This window comes from Trachinotus anak, unplaced genomic scaffold (genome assembly GCF_046630095.1).
Source record: "Trachinotus anak isolate AG129_WGS33_773 ecotype Australia unplaced genomic scaffold, CSIRO_AGI_Tana_v1 ptg000011l, whole genome shotgun sequence".
Classification (NCBI taxonomy): Eukaryota; Metazoa; Chordata; class Actinopteri; order Carangiformes; family Carangidae; genus Trachinotus; species Trachinotus anak.
This window is the reverse complement of record NW_027273862.1, coordinates 25,205,341-25,224,451: the sequence shown is the minus strand read 5'-3', so window position 1 is coordinate 25,224,451 and position 19,111 is coordinate 25,205,341. Positions and strand designations below refer to the sequence as shown.

Here is a 19,111-nt window from a genome sequence, read left to right as displayed (position 1 = left end):
AAGTCATAAATCGGTCCATTGCTTTACATACGATTCATCTCATTAATGCCGGAATAGTTAGGTGCTACAAAATATTTTAATGACTCCAGCATGTCTCAGCAGAGGGACTATATTAAAAAATTTTACATTCCAGTTCCTGGCAAATTTCCACCACCCCTCCTGTTTGTCATCCAGGGTGTCAGTAGCAGGATTACACATAAAACCCGTCAGCGTTTCCCGTTGAGGAATGACAAGATGACGTCTGCTGTTTAGTCGAGCCAAAACGTTTATTACACACCATCGCAGGAGACATGCACTTGCAGCACTTCACACAGCGCACTTTCCCAAATGTAGCTCTCATTTCGAAAACACATACAAACCATAAAATAATTTAAAACAAAACACATATTAAAAAAGGGTTACACTTTTCTTTTTATACATGTTCATAATACTGCTTCATAAAATGTATCACAGAAATTAGCTTTTGACACATAGCAAACCATAGGAACCAACTCAGGTATTACACTGACACTGTGCTTGTTGATAGTTAGCGGATAAACTGTGAACCAGTGACATCCGAGAGCGAATGTCACAGAGAGGACAAGCATTGGAGAAAAGAGTCTGTTCAGGGAGGAGGAAGAGGAGGAGGAGGAGGAGGAGGAGGAGGAGGGTGGGTCTATATTTGTCCCTCTCTGTTGTGAAACAATCCAAGTGTGTTGAATGGCAGAGAGGTCAATTGCTAGGCGTAGAAGGTTTCAACTTTCACTGCCTGACAGAACATGGTCATGGAGAAGACCAGGCCCAGGATCTGCACAAACACAAGAAACAAATCAGGCGTTAATGCCTTTAGATATCCATATGTACAGCCACAGTGAAATAAAGGGGAAGTCTTCTGTCTGCCTGCCCCATTATCTGTATCATAATGTCCACCTGTGTGACAATAAATGCCAAAAAGATGAACTTAGTGTTGTTGGTGTTACTGTACGTTCAAATCTCATTACATCTATTTCTTGGATAATAATAAGAGGAGCATTTGCACACTCCAGTCTATGCAATATTAAATATTGCACAGATTGGAGAGTGTGGATGTTCTTCTTTTTATGATCATTATTATGTTGTATCTGTGCTCTTTGCTTTATTGTAGCCAGTTTCAACTGAAAATGCAAAACAAAACACCGCTCTCCAGTGATCAGTTATTTGTTCTGCCAAATTTTAAACCCACTCTCTCAATTAGCTCATAATCATAAGAAATTTGATCCTGCATGAACACAATATTTTCTAATGAGGTTGAAATAGTTTCTGTGTCTATGTTTTGGCCTCTGCTTTTATTACTGGTTTGAGCATGGCTCATTTGGATGACAGGGAAGGCCACGGTCTTATATGCACCAATATTAATTTATCAACGTTTGATATCATTATCAGGTTCCTGCTTTCTTTTCTGTTATAACAAGATGTTGATTTTTCAGTTTAAATGTAAAATATGTAACTTTTCCGCATTAAAATGTCTAAAAACAACTAGACCTATGTTATGTATTTTGTTGAGTTGTGTACTTGTACATTATACCAAATGTTTCCAGCAATGTTCAAACCTGGAGACATGTGTAATTTTAATCAAGGTAACAATCTATCATCCCCTTTGCTCATGTGTCAGAGTTGTGTTTGTCTGCCTGAAGTGTCAAAATGGACTTTTTAGTTCAGTTTTAATCCTCTTACTTTAGAGCACTCTTTTTTTTTTTTTTTTTTTAGATCTTGGTTGTTTTAAACTATATTTTAACCATATGAAGGGTATTAGTCATCAGACGTCTGGATCATAATTTATCAGAGAAATATATTGAGCAAACCTCAGCAGGCAGCTCAGCTTGCGACATCATGTGTCTGCCAAGGAGAAGCTGTGATTTTTCACTTTTTATCTCTGTGGTTTTTTTTTACCACATTTGTTTTTGAGGAGATTTTCGCAATGCTTTGGCTCTGTAAACTAGAGTTTAAACATTAATACAGGATTAAACAGCTATTTTCTATGTAAAGATAAAGCGACAAGCAGATCAGGAAGTCACACCCTCTCTGCAGGTGACACCTGTCCGGCTCCCCCTGAGCAGCATCCAGGTGAGGGCTACCTTCAAGAATTTCTCCTTCACTCAAGAAACCACGTTTTTCGACTAAAAAGGCAAGTTTTTACCAGCTCCGTCTCCCAGCTGAGAAGTCCGTCACTGAACTTCTGTCCCAGTCCGACCATGGAGCTAATCCTGGTTTAGCTTTACCGAGATGGGGATAGACTCAGGACTGGTTTTCTTCTCCTCCTTGTGTAAGTAACTTCACGGCTACACTATGTTACATGTCTTTTTTCATTAGTGACCGGCTACAGAGGGCGTTTGAACGTCAGCTGACTTGCTTTTATCAATATTATAAAGGTGATGTTGCTACCGCTAGCCGGCTAACTGTTAGCATAGCTGCGCAGCTCGTCGCATCGATGCTAGCGTAGGCTAACGGTTGTGTCTGTATTGTTTTTGCTGGCTCTCATGTTCACAGGGTAACTTTAATCAGTTGTGCTTCATTGTGTGTGTTTATGGGCCTTCATGACCTCTTGTTGTGAACAAGAAGTGAGGGGTGGTGGAGGATGGTTGAGGCGGACGAAGCGTTTGTTTTTGGTCTGACATGCTGGTGGTCTAGTGCGACATCTACTGGCAAAAACGATCATCTGCAGAACCTTTGAATATAAAGGTTTTGTTATGTAGGAATATTGATTTCAAGGTGCTTTTGAGCGTCTAGCTGGGCTTTAAAATGCCGTTTTACAGTTTATTCAGTTGATCTATGGGTATTGTTACTTAAAGATAAGGAAGTAAGTCAACAAGAAGCCGTTTTGAAGCCTTGAGTTTGCAATTTGGCCGCCGCCATCTTGATTTTTTTTTGAAACCGGAAGAAACCATATTTGGAGAAGAGGGTGGAGCTGAGTAGGAGCGAGGGGTGGGGCTGACTTGAGAGCCGAGGTCACTATGCCCGCCCACCTAAACTGTCGACCTGACAACAGCATCAATCTTTAGGCTACGCAGCGCTGCTGAATCCGAAGTCATTTTCCATAAGTCGAGGTCAACTTTATTACGAAGTGTTAAAGTACTTTTAATAGTTAATAGTTAAAAGGGACTGCTCTAGATAGACAAGCCAAAATGTGTCAATCATACGTTAGCCACGCCCCAATGCATGCCCTACTGTATTGTCTATTTTAAATTAAATGGGACTATAATTTTAAAAATGAACATCATGTTGTACTGAAGAAGACTCGAAACTAGCGATTGAGACCATAAACTCGCTATGAAAACGTTTACTGGGGTCATAAAGTGAGAATAGGGTCATTTTCTCATAGACTTCCATACAATCGGACTTCTTTTTGCAACCAGTGGTGTCGCCCCCTGATGGTCAGTAGACACAATGCAGGTTTAAGGCACTTCCGCATTGGCTTCATTTTCCAGAGCTGGCGTCGACGTCCATTTTTATATACAGTCTATGGTCGAAACACATTAAAGACAGAATAAGCTAAAAATAGGCAGAACTTAAAAAGGATGCAGGAGTTTTTTTCTCAAGAAGAAAGATTAGTCTGTTTTAAGGGCAAATTTGCAAAGTAACTGTGTGCGGTATGAGTGAATTTGTGTAACTGTAAGGATTCAAACTTTCTTTGGATTTATGAAGCCTAAAAAAGTTAGTACTGTTTTAGTCCTGTCTGAATCATCACCAATTATGTTTTAGCCAGTTTACTGTATTACATTTACTGGCTGCTGGTTAAAGGAACAGATTTTTGCACTTTCCTGTTGAAAGTCTCGGTATTATTCCCAATAGGGCCACAGCTTCATGTGAGAAATTGTGATGAAACACTGTCCTTGAAGCTTCGAGCACTTCTTTCAAAAACTTTATTTTTGTCCCCAACCAGGATACATGAGAACACTTAGCTTTTTTTTTCATACCACAGTGTATTCACCACTAATTGGTGGATCTCTGAAAACAACCCATGGTTACATTTTATTGTGAGCTGACCTCTAGCAGCTGTAATAATTGGTCTCTTTGAAACTCCTTTGAAACTCTTTTGTGCTGTTTCTGTGTGTTTAAAAGGTGAAATGATATTTTTTTTTTAACCTTGAGCTAATATTCTGAGTGATGATCACTAAATGTTTTATATTTTCATAGTGTAATTTTTCATGTATTTTGGGTTCCCAGCTTTTTAGTTTGTTAAATTGACAAAATGAGAAGTGTGCTGAACATTGGGATACCATTCATGTGGACTAAGGACATTTAAAAGCTGCTTAACGTAGGCAAAAGGAATGCAGAGAGTGTCGGCAAAAAGAAAACAGCAAAAAAAGAACCTTGAAACCGGAGAGTTAATGTATTACTAAATATTGATAAAATGTTTTTCATGTGCAAAAGGAAAAATGTGTTACATAAATATGCTTTAATTTGTCATCCTTTCCTGAACATGAGCATAATTGGATAATTTGTAGTTTTGTATTGGCTAATGCAGTGAGTAAGCTGTCAAACATCAATGATATTTGAGATAAGTCTGGCTGTGATTACATCTTCCTCCTGGTTTTCATGTAGCTGCATGTAGGATGTTCAAAAAGGGCCTTGAGAATTTTAACTGGTGACTAAAAAGGAGCCTGCAGCATCACAGGAGCCTGGAGTGATCGATGTTTTCAAGAACAGCATATTCCTCCTCTAAGATTGTCAAAGCACATCACGTTCCACTTTGCTGGAGAGGACATAAAAGAATTTTATGGAAAGTAAAACCCTTCTCTGTGGTCTTCAGTGGAAATACAAGAGGCTTATCCGAGGTCCTGCTGTCCACAGAAATCCTACACTCAGCGCTGAATGCAAAGGACGCTGGAAGTATAAGGTTAATTTATTGCCAAGTAAGAGCCTCCATCTGAGACTGTGGATATCAACAACTGCGTTAATGACTGCTGAAAAAAATAATTCACACAACTCAGAAGCTGTAATTACCTGGGTAAGTGCTGTGCATAGAGCAAAGATCCAGAGTGCCACCAGGTTCTCATTAAGCCAGTCCTTTACCCGCTCGTAGCACGGCTGTGGAGACAGACACACAGAATGAGCAAACATTAGCTGACAAATGTAAACTCACCGCTTTGATATCCAGTGTTATATAAAATAGGATATGTACCATCTACAGTGAGTCTTCTCCACCTTTATTAAAAAACTGTAGAAAATGTCCCTTGTGGCAACAACCTTATCTCCCACTCCTCCTCCTCCTCCTCCTCCTCCTCTGACCTAATATTCTTTGGGAAAACTTTCCAAAATTCAAACAAGTCCCCGCCGCCCTTGTTTCCCTTCAGCTGTACAAACAGGAGAAACGTGAATATGAGAGCAGCACATGCACCAGAGGCATCATTTAGACACAAGAATGGGCTGAATTTTTCATGTCTAACATTGTTTGAATGCATTCTGAAGGCAATGATAAAAGAAAAAAAAATCTTCACCATCCTTACTGCCGCTCCATTTTTTTTTTGTCACTAGCACATTTTCACCACCTATAGTACATTTCAAAATCTCCTTTGAAATCTTCCTTGAAACTTTTTATCTCCTTTGAAATGCCCCTGAGCGAGACAGTGCCCAGCAGACAGAAAGAAAAGAGATAATTATTATTAATAGAGGGAAGGGAGCAATGTCCTTCTGGGACAAGGGTGTAAGCAAGTAATGAAAAGGAAATGAATCCTGAAAGCAAAGAAAGTAGCTTTCAAAAAACAGTTGAAAGCTGACATTTAAAGTTATAGGAGCAGCATTTGGCATGTTGTTCCTTCACCTCTTACATTTGAAAGATATGTGTGCCACATTGTGTGTTGGATTGTGTTAGTTACATTGGAGAAAAGACTGTCTGACATACTGTAGTACAGGGAAAGGTGCTATCATAACAGGCGTCACTGCAGCTATAATTAAATTATTCATTTCTGCAGACATGCCTGCCCGATTGTGCTATTTTTTAAAATCTCCTTACATCAAGAAAGCTGAGTCAGAGCCAGGGAAACCAAACACACTCGACTCTGTATTTCACTGCTGCTTGGAACGTCAGGAAACCAAAAAATATATTTTCTTTAGCACAAGGTGAAATAATTCTAGGCTGGATCAATATGGAAAGTCATGCTGTAAGCCGAATTTAGGACAGCTTTGGTGTTATTTATCAAACTGCTGCCCAAAGGCAACCCTCCTGGACCACAGAGCTGCATCTGAAAATATATAAATTCAGATTGTTCTTGTTTGATGTCCACTGCAGACTCCAATAAGACCAGGGGGAAAAAAACTGCTAGGCCAGTTTCAGCACAGGGATGATGCTACACCAACAACAAAGTAGCTCTGTGCAGCAAAAGAATCAAATCTTAAAGTGGCAATAATTGATATTTTCATCATGACAAAATTGTGCAGCTGCAACTTTACCGTTTTGGTTCACTCTGTACAGCAACAGCAGCATAGGCTGTTTGAACAATCATTTTTATAGGGACGATGGTCTCTGTTTTCATCCACAGGCCACATAGTTATCAAAGAACAGTGGAAACAAGTCATCTTTACAGGAGTAGCGTACATACAAAGCACACATGGCCTTTGAACATTCACAGGCTTCCAAACTGTGGGTGTTGCTGTGTGTGCCAGTATTTCACTATGTCATTTTGTGTCTGTCTCTGTTTGCTGTTGTTGAGACCATGAAGACAACTTTTTTTATGTGAAGTAATGATTCTGACACAAACACTCAGCTGCCAGTGACAAGAACCACAAGAATCTGAGGCAAATACCAAGGATCAGGCTTTATTCCACTTCCATTCTGAAAAGTAACACAAGGTATTCATAGGATTTGTATCTGGATAAAGAAACAGTCTCATATCTGCCTTGAGACACAACAACATCATGACCTTATCCACTACTGAGATCACTGAAATCTGGACCTGTGTCAATTGACTTGTTTTGGAACCATCCTCAATCTTTGGCACTATTGTGTTGGCTTCAGTTTTCAGCCCCAAATGTTGCCGCTTAGTTGCTACAAACTAAATCTTTACTCAACATAGTGAATCTTTGATTATGTTGGAAAAAAAACACACAGGCAGCTGAATCCAAAGAAGCCTGATACGGGTGATTAGAGAATTTTACTGCTTGTACTTCAATGTCTCTCATCTCCAGACATTTTGTGACCAATAGCTCCTGCGCAGTTGCACACTAATCTAGCTAACTAGCCACTTAGCATTAATTCCATCCATCCTCTGTCAGACTGATAAACTTTCAGTGAAAGTTGAAATGCTTTTCTTTCAATTCAGGTTGCGTAAAGTGTTGAAATGCATGTTAAAATGAGGTACCCCTACATGTTTTTATTTCCATTGCAAGATTATCCTGGAGGCTGTTAACATTTGCATATAAATATCAATTGACCCTGCATTTACTTTCTTCACTGACACAGACGAAAATGAGAAGACTGCGTCAATCAAAGCACAGCTTTGGGAAGAGAGGAGATACGTGACAAGATGAGGAGACAGTGAGAAAGAGAGGGAGGAGGTGATGGAGATAAGAGAGGAAGAGCAGGTACACAGAAGTATATAAATTATCTATATCAAGGCAGTATATGCTTGTTTTTCATCTGAAAACATTTTTTAAAAATCTATTTTTCTTATTATAAATAATATTTCCCCCATTTTATCACTTTTTTTTTGTTTTGGAGAGCTGAGTTCTTGCAGTGCCCAGAATAGGATTAGGCATTATTTCCTTGTGCTGTTCATAAAATGTGGGCCTTATTACCGGAGATACATGTGCTTTGGTAATCACATTGGAAGCAATGGGCTCAATCTAACAACACAAACCTAGCACAATTATAGTGTCATAAAATAGCATTATTGTATAAAGATATTATTGTATAAAACACATTTTACTTATGTTTATGTACTATTTGAGACACACTTCTATAATTTCCACTGACATGGTTTTTAAAGCTAATGTGTAAAATGTGTTAAATATGTAGATCAGGGAAATCAGCATTTTTTTTAAAAGAGCATGTCCTTGACCCCCCCCTATTAAGCTCTGATTTTGAATTTTTTCTTGGTATTTCTGAAACCCTGCATACAGCCATGAACAATATAAATCTGTCGGTGGCCTTGAATGGCCTCAGGTACTTTTGTACCTTTTTGCTGCTTTGAGCTCAATAGAAACATTTCTGGATCAAACTTGGCCTTACTGACATAATACGAGCATTGTGAGAATATATCTGATCTGCAGGACAAACATTAATCAAAAAAGAAAACTAGCCAGATTAATTTTGTTGTCAAAATGTCTGGCACACCAGGGGGGCTGATGGAATTCAGAGGTCTACGTGAAGGCCAACAAGCTGGCACCTGAAGGAGGTAATGCATAATTTTGAAAACTCTTTTAATGTTTTTTTTCAAACCTAGTTTCAGGAAAAGTAATGAAAGGACATTTTAAAAGGTTATGTCTTTCATTTCTAAAATAGAGAAAATTGAAAACAGCTGCAGTTTGACCACAGCTTGGCCTTTCCACTGCTGAATGGACAAATAAAATCGAGTCGCAAACAACTGGAGTAAGAGGATTGTACTATATTTAGAGATAAAAGCCTGACCCTAGTGGCATCATATTTAAGATCTGCCCTTTGCAAGTGAAAAGTAAGTTTTTACTGAAGATTTACTTTATTTACTAAACTGAAGAATGAGATTTAGTAGAAGTGTGCTGAAGTGAGACTGACAGAAATAACTCAGGTTTTATATGGTTTTAAACAAAATTGAAGTCATCCAACAAGGTAGGGGTGACATTAATGACACACTTGATCTGAAGCTTTATAAACCGTGACTGTTTCTACAGGCAACATCTGGCACATTTGATATGATTTTTGAAATGGGCCCATTTACCATTTTGCTGCAACGTAATAACATCAGAGGCAACACAGGAATCGTCATTATGGTTCATCACCTTCCCTCATCATGATGCACAGTGACTGCTTTGGCACGGCTGGATGACAAAAGTAGACAACTAATTGTGTTAAGTGGCCTTAACATTTGTTAGTCCTTTATGATAACAATGTGTTGACCGCAAAACTTAAATTTGATTTTAACACTCCTGCCATCACATTTTATTTTTATCTTTAATGCTGCTGCCCCCAAAAATACGGCAATTATCAGCTTTTGCATTTGGCAGAGCTGAACAGCAGCTGTTGTGTAGGTCTGCTGAATTACACGAGAATAAAATAAATAAGCAAAATGGCATCTCTACAGGGATTTTATAGTGATCCAGGGTGAAGTATTATTTACATCCTGGTGCACACACTGTAAAACATCATACAGGAATTTAATGGAATCATCTTCCATATATATTATATTATCTTCCAGTATAAATTAAAAATTTCACGTTAATTAAACTTAAAATTTTTCTGTTTTAATTTTAAGACCACTTCTGCACTTTAAACATAATTTTTTTTTTTTTTTTTTTTTTTTTTTTTTTTTTTAAATTTGAGGTCTTGAAATGAGGAGTTGATTGAATGTAGTCTGAAAGTTGATGAAATTAAGTGATGGCTGTTTCTTTTCTTATAATCAAAACAATACTAGAGGTTAGTATTGAATTCAGTCCCTACCCCTGTACACAATGTTACTGGGAGTAGCCATGCACCTCAAATAAGTGGTGCTAAACTGAATTTTATTCCAACATTTAATGTCTTCAAGACATCACATACTTCAACCTTGCACAAAAATAAAAGAGGACAGGATCTAATATCGAACCCTGAGGAATCCCGCAGGAAACGGTGGATTGAAGATGAGACTGAATTTAAAACACAGCATGAGAAATTCTGGATAAATCTGATGATAAATCTGATGCACCCACCCACCGGTGTCGCTGACTGAAAGACTGACTCAGAGACACCTACCCCATGTTTCAGCATGAGCGTGGTGTGGTCTTATATGTCAAAGGGTGATTGAAAAGCTGGAGGAAGACACAGTTTGATGCATCAGCTGCCAAGAGAAGATCATTAGTTAAGATGGAGCTAAGCCTCTGAAACCAGCCTAGACTTTTCAAAGATGATGTGGAAAAACAGCGGTGCAATAAAAACTGTTTTCTCTAGGAGGCGGGGAAGAAAGGGAATTTTGAAGATGAGTCTCTGGTTGTCCAGGACTGAGAGTTCCTTTTTTTTTAAGTGAGGGCTGTACTATTGTACTGAAAGAAAAAGGTCTGTTGCCATATTTCCAGCTCTAGCTTCATTTAATGACTGAAATAATTCTTGGACTAATTGTGTTAATGACAAATTTATAGTGTGTTACAGAGTGTCAAGAAAACAGCTGTGCACATTCATGTGGGACACAGTTTTCTTCAGTTCAGAAATGATAATGATACTGTAGTAAAATACAGCAGTGGAATTCAGTGGGGTGTGATGAACAGGTCACAAGTAGGTGGAGTAATTTTAGTTCTGAATGAGTGTGTAATTAATACCAGCTGTCCCTCCATATTATATCAACACACCCGTGATGTTACATGTGCCTGTGCATGTCCCACCCAGTGTTAGACTCATTAAGACAAACCTGCAAAAATGATGCAGCTTGTACTATTTTTCCTCTTTTGACTGATGCAGTCCTCTGCACACCGTTCAGCTTTTCCACCAGCATGTTTACACTCATAGACATGTAACCCCTTTTACCAGATCGAGCTCTTTTTCTACATGACACTAAGTGCCAACCCTCTTTTCATCTGGTTTGGCAGCAGCAAAGACACATAACTTGTTGGCTTTAACCCAAGTCTGGGTGCCCTATTATTAGTCTAAGAGATGTGAAAAGACTTCAAGAGGTGCACCACAGGTATAACACCTCTAAACCCCAGTTGTTTGGCTTTTTTAACTTCTTGCTGTGAGGTTGCTTTCTTCAGCTTGCATAACAGTTCAAAACAGCAACTCTGCAGTTTGCCACTGCTACTAATTAAAAATATAACACTGATTATATATTAGTAACACCAGCACTCAAGTTTCTCTGGTAAGAAGTGATTAATTCAACATCAGTAATTATGAATACAAATCTGTCAAATTTGTGAGCCAAGTTATTTTATAGATAACTGGGTATTTTCAAATCTTTTCGATATGGAAAAGATAGATATGTTGCGTATTCTAGCAAAATGATTTGGAGTCAAGTGAGGAATTGCCTTTACCTTAAAATGACCTTACCCTGACCTTACAATTTGCATTTAAATGAAATATGAGCAACACTGTGACGACCTCACCACAGTCATCTCTTTTCTTCTTTGTTTTTCCATTTTTGAATCTGCAGCTGAGATGATATTTGTAGACCTTAACCAAAGCAGATAATCAACTTAACATCATGTTTAATTTTGTGGTCCAAAATGTGTACTAAATAATATGCACTATATAATCTATGACTATATTTGTGCCCTCATTTTCCAAATGACTAACTGTTTGCTAAGCCCCACCCACTTGATTTGCAGTTTACAAACAAATCTATGGCAGATTTACAACTCACACAATGGAGCAGACAAAGGCAGATTTCTTATTTTTATCTGACGGCTGTAAAATTTTGCTGGGTGAAATGTTGCTAGCAGATTTTATCAGCTGTAGCAGCCCAATTAAGCTAATGTTAGGACTCTTAAAAACCAATCGACTTGTCAGTTGTTTTAAACCAAGAACCTCATAAAGAGGTACTAGCAATCGTCATCATGACGTACGTATATGATGCCAAAAGCCAGGCTGAATCTGTGTGTCTCCATTTAAAAAAAAAAAAAAAAAATCTGCACATGCACCGGATAATAATGTATTGCAGTGACTGGTTAACAGTATTAATTTAATTGAAAATAATAAAATAAATAAATAGAATAATAAATGCAGTATCAGGGAAGAACTGTACGGTCAGACTGTTATTTCATGCTAACATAACCTTGTCTGGTAGAAGTCCATACTTGGACGAGCAAGCTATGTTGTGTTGTTTTGCAGTTTATTTTTTTGTCCATTGATTCAAAAAATCTACAGATGAATTCAAATATTGTCCTTACTATTTATTTATTTTTTGTTTAACCTTTATTTAACCAGGTTTGTCCCACTGAGATCATGGATCTCTTTTTACAAGGGAGACCTGCCAAACTATAGCCCCACATGCGGATTAACAGGCCTGCTGTTGTGGTTAATAAGGTGTGTTAAGGTCTGTATAAATACTTTGATTTTCCTGCCAGAGCTTACCGCTGTCCACCATGTTCCTGGGTTATCCAGACCACAGTTGTCGCTATACTCGAGGCAGCAGGAGTCTGGCACACGGGTGGCGTTGTAAACTTCAAACCAGTCTGTGTGGTTGGTTACTCCACAGCAGCGAAACTGCACAAAAGAAAAAACAATACATCAAAAGAGTCTGGTGTTTTATTATCATCACTCTGAAATCCAAATGCATGATAACGCAAACATTCTCCCTTTATGGAAACAATTTATCGGCTGAAATAATTCACATGTGAACGCAGAAAACACTTCATCTTGCTGATATTGAGTTATAGCCCCTTTTGTAGGCTACAATCCACATCTCATTTGTCTCACAGCCCTAAAATCATTTTCTAACTTTCCTGGTTCTTTTTATCTACATCTTCTCCCTTTGTGATTGGTATAGATTTTTGTTAATGGATCGTGGCTTTCTCCACAATTCAATTCATCAGTTGTACTTCATGGAAAGATAAAGTGCCCCTGATGTTTTGTTCATTCAGTGGACTTTAATCCCGCACAGGAACAATGCTGCCTAATTCTGCCCACACCCCTCCGTGCCCAGAATTGGGGATTGTGTATTAATTCAAAACTTGCTCACCACTTAAACAGTGGATGAAATTTGCAATTTATCATGAAGTACAGAAAAATTCAAGTTACCAGAAAGCCTATAGTTTAAGTTTGAGAACAAATTGGAGACCAAAAAATGCATAGTCAGAAATATTCAAATGTTATCACCTCAGAAAGTTAACAACCAGTCTGGCGTGTGGCCCTTACTGATTTATTGTACTGGCATTTGGTGCCTTGTTGAATGTTTTTACAACTTCTTCTCATGTATGTAGATCCTCTCCTATTCCATAAGAGGTCATTAATAATATTCAGGGTGAACTTTGCAACAGGGACATCTGCTGTATTATCTATTCAGTGACTCAGCATGTATGAAGGAGGCTTGGGAGGCGGAACAGTGACAGAATGAGAGCTGCCTTTTAATGGTCTTCATCTCAGCCAGACTCAGACTTTATGGAGCCTCATACATTCATACAACCCTGCTGATCTGACAAGGAGAAAGGTGCACATTCACGCTTGCACACAGAAATTTTAAAACGGTGGCTCATCCAGGCAGATTCTCCTCATGGCATCATCCAGTACGCAGAAAAAACAAAACAAAAAAACAACTGTGAACATTAACACCCACACATGCCGACACATGCACAAATTTGCATATATTATTTGCAAAGAAGTGTATTCCTCTATCATAATTTTATGCCCTTTCAGTCACATACACATGGGCACACATTCATGCCATGTGCCCTCCAGACACTAGATGCATACGAGCTAACAGACGAGAGCCAAACATTCAGCATGTATCGCACATTTGCTAATGGAACAAAACTACAAGCCACATCACTAGATCTGTGATGTGAAAAAGGTCCAAAGAGCCCTGAAGTCTCCAATTTATCATTTGATGTCTTCCAGAGGCATTCGCTAGCAGCCGCATTGGTCCTCCGCAATCCTTAATTCCAAATCTCTGTTTCTCACATTGTGTCTCCTTTGCAGTGGAATTCAAAAAAATATACAGTATATAAATAATACAAAGGAAAAAGAACATCAAAGTGAGAGCTGGAAACAAAGATTACCTCAGAGAGTCTATGGTGTTTGCATTAATCCCTCTGACAGCGTTTTACCACTGCATTTAAACTAGCAAAGCTTTGTGTGTTTATTGGTTGAGGCCTTTCAGACATTTTTTTGATTGCCAGTAGTTTTTATCAGCCCGATTGTAAATGTCCAGATCCCATTAACTACAAAAAAGAATTGCAGTGTTTTATTCAAATTTGACACAAAACGGAGAATTGTAAAATCAAATGGCCCTTCAACATTTGACTACTCCCTTTTAATTTAATGTGATCGCAGCGCTACAAATGGTGAAACCTTGCCAATCGCAAAAGCAAGCACTGTCACAATGAATAATGCAGTCAAAACGTCATCTATCTCAGCTTGTGACTAGGTATTTTGCATGACTATTTTACTAAATGGCATTGAAGTTAATATTGAATGGGCTGCGATTCTCACAAGACTGTTTAAGTTTTTTAAAGCATTGTGACTTCAGCAAACTGTGACTGGGAGAAACAAAAAAGTTATAAATATCTTCCAATTTGTGTTTTAGATGACCTCAAACACCCTCTCCCCTCTGTGATCTCACGTCTTACATCAGTTTGTACGATCATCCAGGCATTGGTCAAACCCACGTTGCCCTCTGTGCCGAAGAGCTGGAGGCCCTTCTTCAGATCCCTCTGGGCGTATTGATCAATCTGAGAAAACAGGACAGGAAAAATGACTTCATCAGGAAAGAAAATAAGATAATTTAATGAATCTCACTTGATTAATCTCATTAATTACTTTAATTGCTGATTAGCTGTGCATGCTGGGCACATCTCTCAGTAGAAATAACCATCATGTATTCAGCCAAACCATATTATAAATAGTATTTTATATTTGAAAATGTTTTACATGGCTCCGGGGAGATGAGGACTGGCTCTGCCCTTATGTGTCTTTATTTACCGAATGTGTTGCACTGTTGAGGGCGGAGGGGGCGTTCAGTTTCATTAAAAGCAGACACGTTTTCCTGTACACAGCAAAAAATGCTCAGACCATCGAAAGCTCTATTGTAGAAGATTGCTATATTAAAGCAGCACACTGTATTCACGAAAGAGGAGCCCTTATCTCATGATGAGAAAAAGTTAAGGTGGTGATCAATCATTGCTATTTGAGAAGACAGACGGGATTATGGCCCGGCCTGATTTAATTTGCCTTTATTTCTTTTTTTTGGTTTGAGACTGTGGGAGATATTAATGTCACTGAGTCATGTGGATGGTATTATCATCAGGAGAGGGTTTTTTCATCTCTCCTATATATCTGTATGATGAATATGAGCTTAAATAGTAATATAAGTGTTTTTCCAAAAAAGATTTTGGAAAACGTTTACAAGAAACAGGACGTATAATGTCACCATGGATTCAGTGAGTTGCACTTTGGGCTACAACTGGACCCCTATTTATTTTAGCTTATATTTGGAAAATGAAGTACACCGAACTAGCTGTTAATAGTTTCTTTGGTATGTACAAATGGATGTAGTGACAACTACTATTGATATTGAAGAAATCTTAAAACCTGATGGTTCTCAGGCATGTTTTGACTATTCCAATTCCAGTCCGATTAGTTTTAATTATCTTGTAATTATGAGATAGTTTTCTCATAATCATGAGATCAGGATCTTGTCATTACAAGATCTTTTCTAGTAATTAGAATAGACTAAGTCAAAATTATGAGATAGGTTCTCCAACTTCTTTTTCTTCGTGAATGCAATGCACGTTGGTATATGTAGTTGCCTGCTAGTTTTCATGGCAGACCACTAGTTTACATGGTTTCAAGTTGGACCATTAGTTTACATAGTGGACCACTGTTTGTAATGGTCACGTGGCGGACCATCTAAGCACCACAACATCCTAAACACAAGGACTTTTAAGTAGAACAAAGTGGATATTGAAACCTGGCTTCAGTAGTAAATGGACTTAGAGAGACTGCAGTCTGTACTGATATTCATTCTTGTCTCATATTTCCTCAAGTGTTCTCACATGATATGAAGACTAATGAATTGAGGTCAACAGTGGAAACAATCCACTTTGCTGAATTTGCTTTGACTGAACCAACACACTGCAGGATGGCAGGTAACTGAGCTGCTGTCCAATGAACAGGCTACATGCAGATCCATGAGGGTTAAGTTTAGAAGCTCTGGTTGAGCACTGAGAACCTAAACAAACAAGATAAAAACATTTAACAAAATCAGCTTTTCCAGTAAGCTTTGAGTCAAAGAAAGCTACCCGTGGTTGTGAACATGGTCACAAAGATAAACAGGCTTAAATAGACTGAACCCTTTGCAGTTAATGAATCTAAAATATAATAATTTAAGATTAACGACACAATCGGAGAGCATGGGTGCTATATACAAACAGCAAACACAGCTCCAAACACACACACAAGCCAGTCATCCTTGTTTACACATTTAGATAGTCAATCTCATCAGACATCAGTCACATTGATCTCCTCTGACCTTGCTCTCTCCTACACTGCAGCCTTTTAGCCTGTGTACTGCTGCAGGCGCCAAACACATTGTTAAATCTCTGCCTTCATACACATTAAATGTGGTAAATGTGTTTTTGCATACATTTTGTGACTATTCTTGACATTACATTGAATATATTAGAAGGATGAAGAGGATAAGTTGTTATCTGACAAAGCCTTCCTACAAATTTTGATCAATGTACTCTGACATTTCTATGAAACAAAAGTCATTTTAGCTAGGCTTTAAAATGAGTGAGTGATTAGTATGGTTTAACACACCACTTGCCGGGTGGTTATTGGTCTTTGGTTCCCATTTATTATGGAGAAACAGTTGATATTCTGTAAACATCAGAGTTCTCCTTAACTACCCACTAAGATTAGTTTCTGGAAAAAAGTAAAGTAAGCTGCAGAGTTTCTGGCAACCATTAGCACTTTGGAAGCAATGTTTCTACAAGTTGTACCCTGTTTTGTATGAATGTCACACAGATGCATAAGGACACAGCAATATGGTACACATTGCTGCCAAAGGTTACACAATATTCCACTAATAGACAGCTGGACACTAATGCACCAACAAAGGTGAGGAAGGAAACTGCAAGATAACAAACATGGATGTAAACAATATAGACTTTAGACTGTTCACTGCAGATAATAAATATAGTTCATCATTCATTAAAAAAACAAAAAAAAAGCATTGTCTCTGAACATGACCCAGCCAGCGATTACATTTGCCATCACATCATAATTAGGAAAACAATTTAATACTCCATACTGTAGTTGTAATTTCTAGAAAACAGAGTTGGTGAAGCTGACTTCACATGTTGTAGTGGGTCTGTGCAATGTAAGTTGTGTTGGGCCATTTGTATTATTTGTATTCCTCCATCACAGATTATTGTTTTCCCACAATCTGTGCTGGAGGAACTCTCATGAAGAAAAAGGTAAGAAAATGGTCACCACAGGTGATTTCATCATGGTAAAGTCCACATGAAAGTATATGTATTGAAGGCACGATTACATGTTTATTAAAGGTCATTAACATGTCTGCAGACCAGAGAGTAGTTGTGTGAAGCAATTTCTATCATACTACTGTCTGAAGAGTAAAATGTGCCATGAGCTCTGTGGCAAAATAATCCATGAGTTCAGTTTATATTCTATTCCCTGTAATTACATTCAACACTTACATTTGCACAGGCGCTATTTTCTAATATTACAGAACGGATATCACTATGCCAGACTGGTGAATGTGCAGTGAAACAAAAGGGGCTCATAATGTTGACGGCAAATAAATCCGCTAAATGTGAGAAGACAATAGACAAAATGACACTAAAAAGATATATTGAAGAAACCAAGAAAAAGGCTGAATTAACATGAAGAGGTTGTGACAGAAATGCATGTTGTCAGCCTGCGCCCCTTGTCTGATCTCAAACAAGCTATTTTTTGCTTTTGTTCTTTATAAATGTGTTTTCACAACAAAACACATTTAATGCAACAAACCATGGTGACAGTTTCATATTTTCACTCAAAACAACAGCACTGTGAAAATCTGCTCAATAAAACTGCCAGGCACAATTTTGTGGGGGCGTGGTGACTGTATGAACAACATAATAGTTGCATCCTTGCAATTATTATAATTTTTTCCCCAAAAGAATTACAATCTACACATAAAAGTAAAGAACAGAAAAGCATTGTGACATTTTGAGATGACAGTGTACTCGTCACACATTTGTTCCCAGTTGTTTCTGCCTGTTTTGTAATTGTACACGGTGCCTATTGATAAACAATAGACCACCATTATGAACTTCTGAACAATTAAAGATACATGGTGTGCAGCTGTTGCCATTGGGAACAACGCTGACGATCAGAGAAGCAAACTGGTGAGGTAATGTTTTCACATCTCTGTGAATCACGATCATTTTTTTGAGCCTGTACTGTTTCACTTCTGCTAAAAGCTGGGGTTTAATGTCTTTTTTCAAGAATAACATTGGATTAATTCACTGAATCATTCAGTGTTGCAACATGTATTGCATTTTCCATTTATTCTCAATGATCAAGCTACCATCCAATGCTTCCTCATCTGACAAGTGAACTTTCTTGTTTGCCTCTAGTAAAAAAACTAACCAAAGTAAAACCTTTTCAGTTTAACATTTTAACTTCAGAAAGCACACCTGTCATGACATACCTGTCCAGTATGTCATAGTGTGGGAAGTATAGGAACAAAAGACCTCCCAGAAATTAAGTTTATATTCAGCAAATACGGAACAGCAAATAAATTTCACAGGATGTGCGATAATTTCTTCCCTTTCCCCCTCTGGTTCTTGGCAGGCCAGATGAAAACATACCTTTTTATGGTAGTGGTAGTAAAAAATCTCTCTAAAATGCAGGCCCTGTCATGTCTCATGATTTTGTGCTGCCTGTCTTTCCTGTGCTGAATGTCTCTTCTGCATCTTGCTGCACTCTGTCTGGACATCTTCACATTTCTGCACTCCTTCCTGGCTAAAGAAGTATTAGGATTATTCCTTTGAGCTGACGGTAAACATATCAAATGTGCAGTATAGAGGAAAAATATCTAAAAAAAAGAAAATCACAAAAGTAAACCAAAATATTTACCACGAGCTGATAATTACACACTGCAGTGACAATGCAGATTCCTGTATTTTTCTATTTTTGTCTCAGACTAAATATGCATAGTTATTTAAAGCTGCTCCATAATACACCCTAACTCCTCGTTGTCAGACATTTTGACCAAGGTCATTAAGAGACAAGTTATGATGATTTGAGTGGTGGAGGCTGAATTGAGGACAG

The 19,111-nt window shown here is 38.1% G+C and overlaps 1 protein-coding gene and 1 long non-coding RNA gene across 8 annotated transcripts in view; one reads left to right on the top strand and one right to left on the bottom strand.

The window, feature by feature from the left end:
* Nucleotides 1-247: 247 nt before the first annotated feature.
* Nucleotides 248-19,111, bottom strand: part of tspan4a (tetraspanin 4a) — a 133,275-nt gene continuing 114,411 nt past the window's right edge. For all 4 annotated transcript variants that reach the window (XM_071489261.1, XM_071489262.1, XM_071489260.1 and 1 more), the window contains 4 exons: nt 14,398-14,499; nt 12,185-12,316; nt 4,963-5,046; nt 248-787 (listed from right to left, as the gene is read on the bottom strand). In XM_071489261.1, the coding sequence (XP_071345362.1) occupies nt 719-787; nt 4,963-5,046; nt 12,185-12,316; nt 14,398-14,499 (387 nt within the window). In that variant the 3' untranslated portion in view covers nt 248-718. The remainder of the gene's footprint in view (nt 788-4,962; nt 5,047-12,184; nt 12,317-14,397; nt 14,500-19,111) is intronic.
* LOC139627996 (uncharacterized) overlaps nt 2,141-19,111 on the top strand; it is a 31,484-nt gene continuing 14,513 nt past the window's right edge. For 3 of the 4 annotated variants that reach the window (XR_011692654.1, XR_011692652.1, XR_011692655.1), the window contains exons 1-3: nt 2,141-2,281; nt 7,418-7,539; nt 8,294-8,351. This is a non-coding gene — a long non-coding RNA (uncharacterized lncRNA). The remainder of the gene's footprint in view (nt 2,282-7,417; nt 7,540-8,293; nt 8,352-19,111) is intronic. The other variant, XR_011692653.1, reaches the window with a different exon arrangement.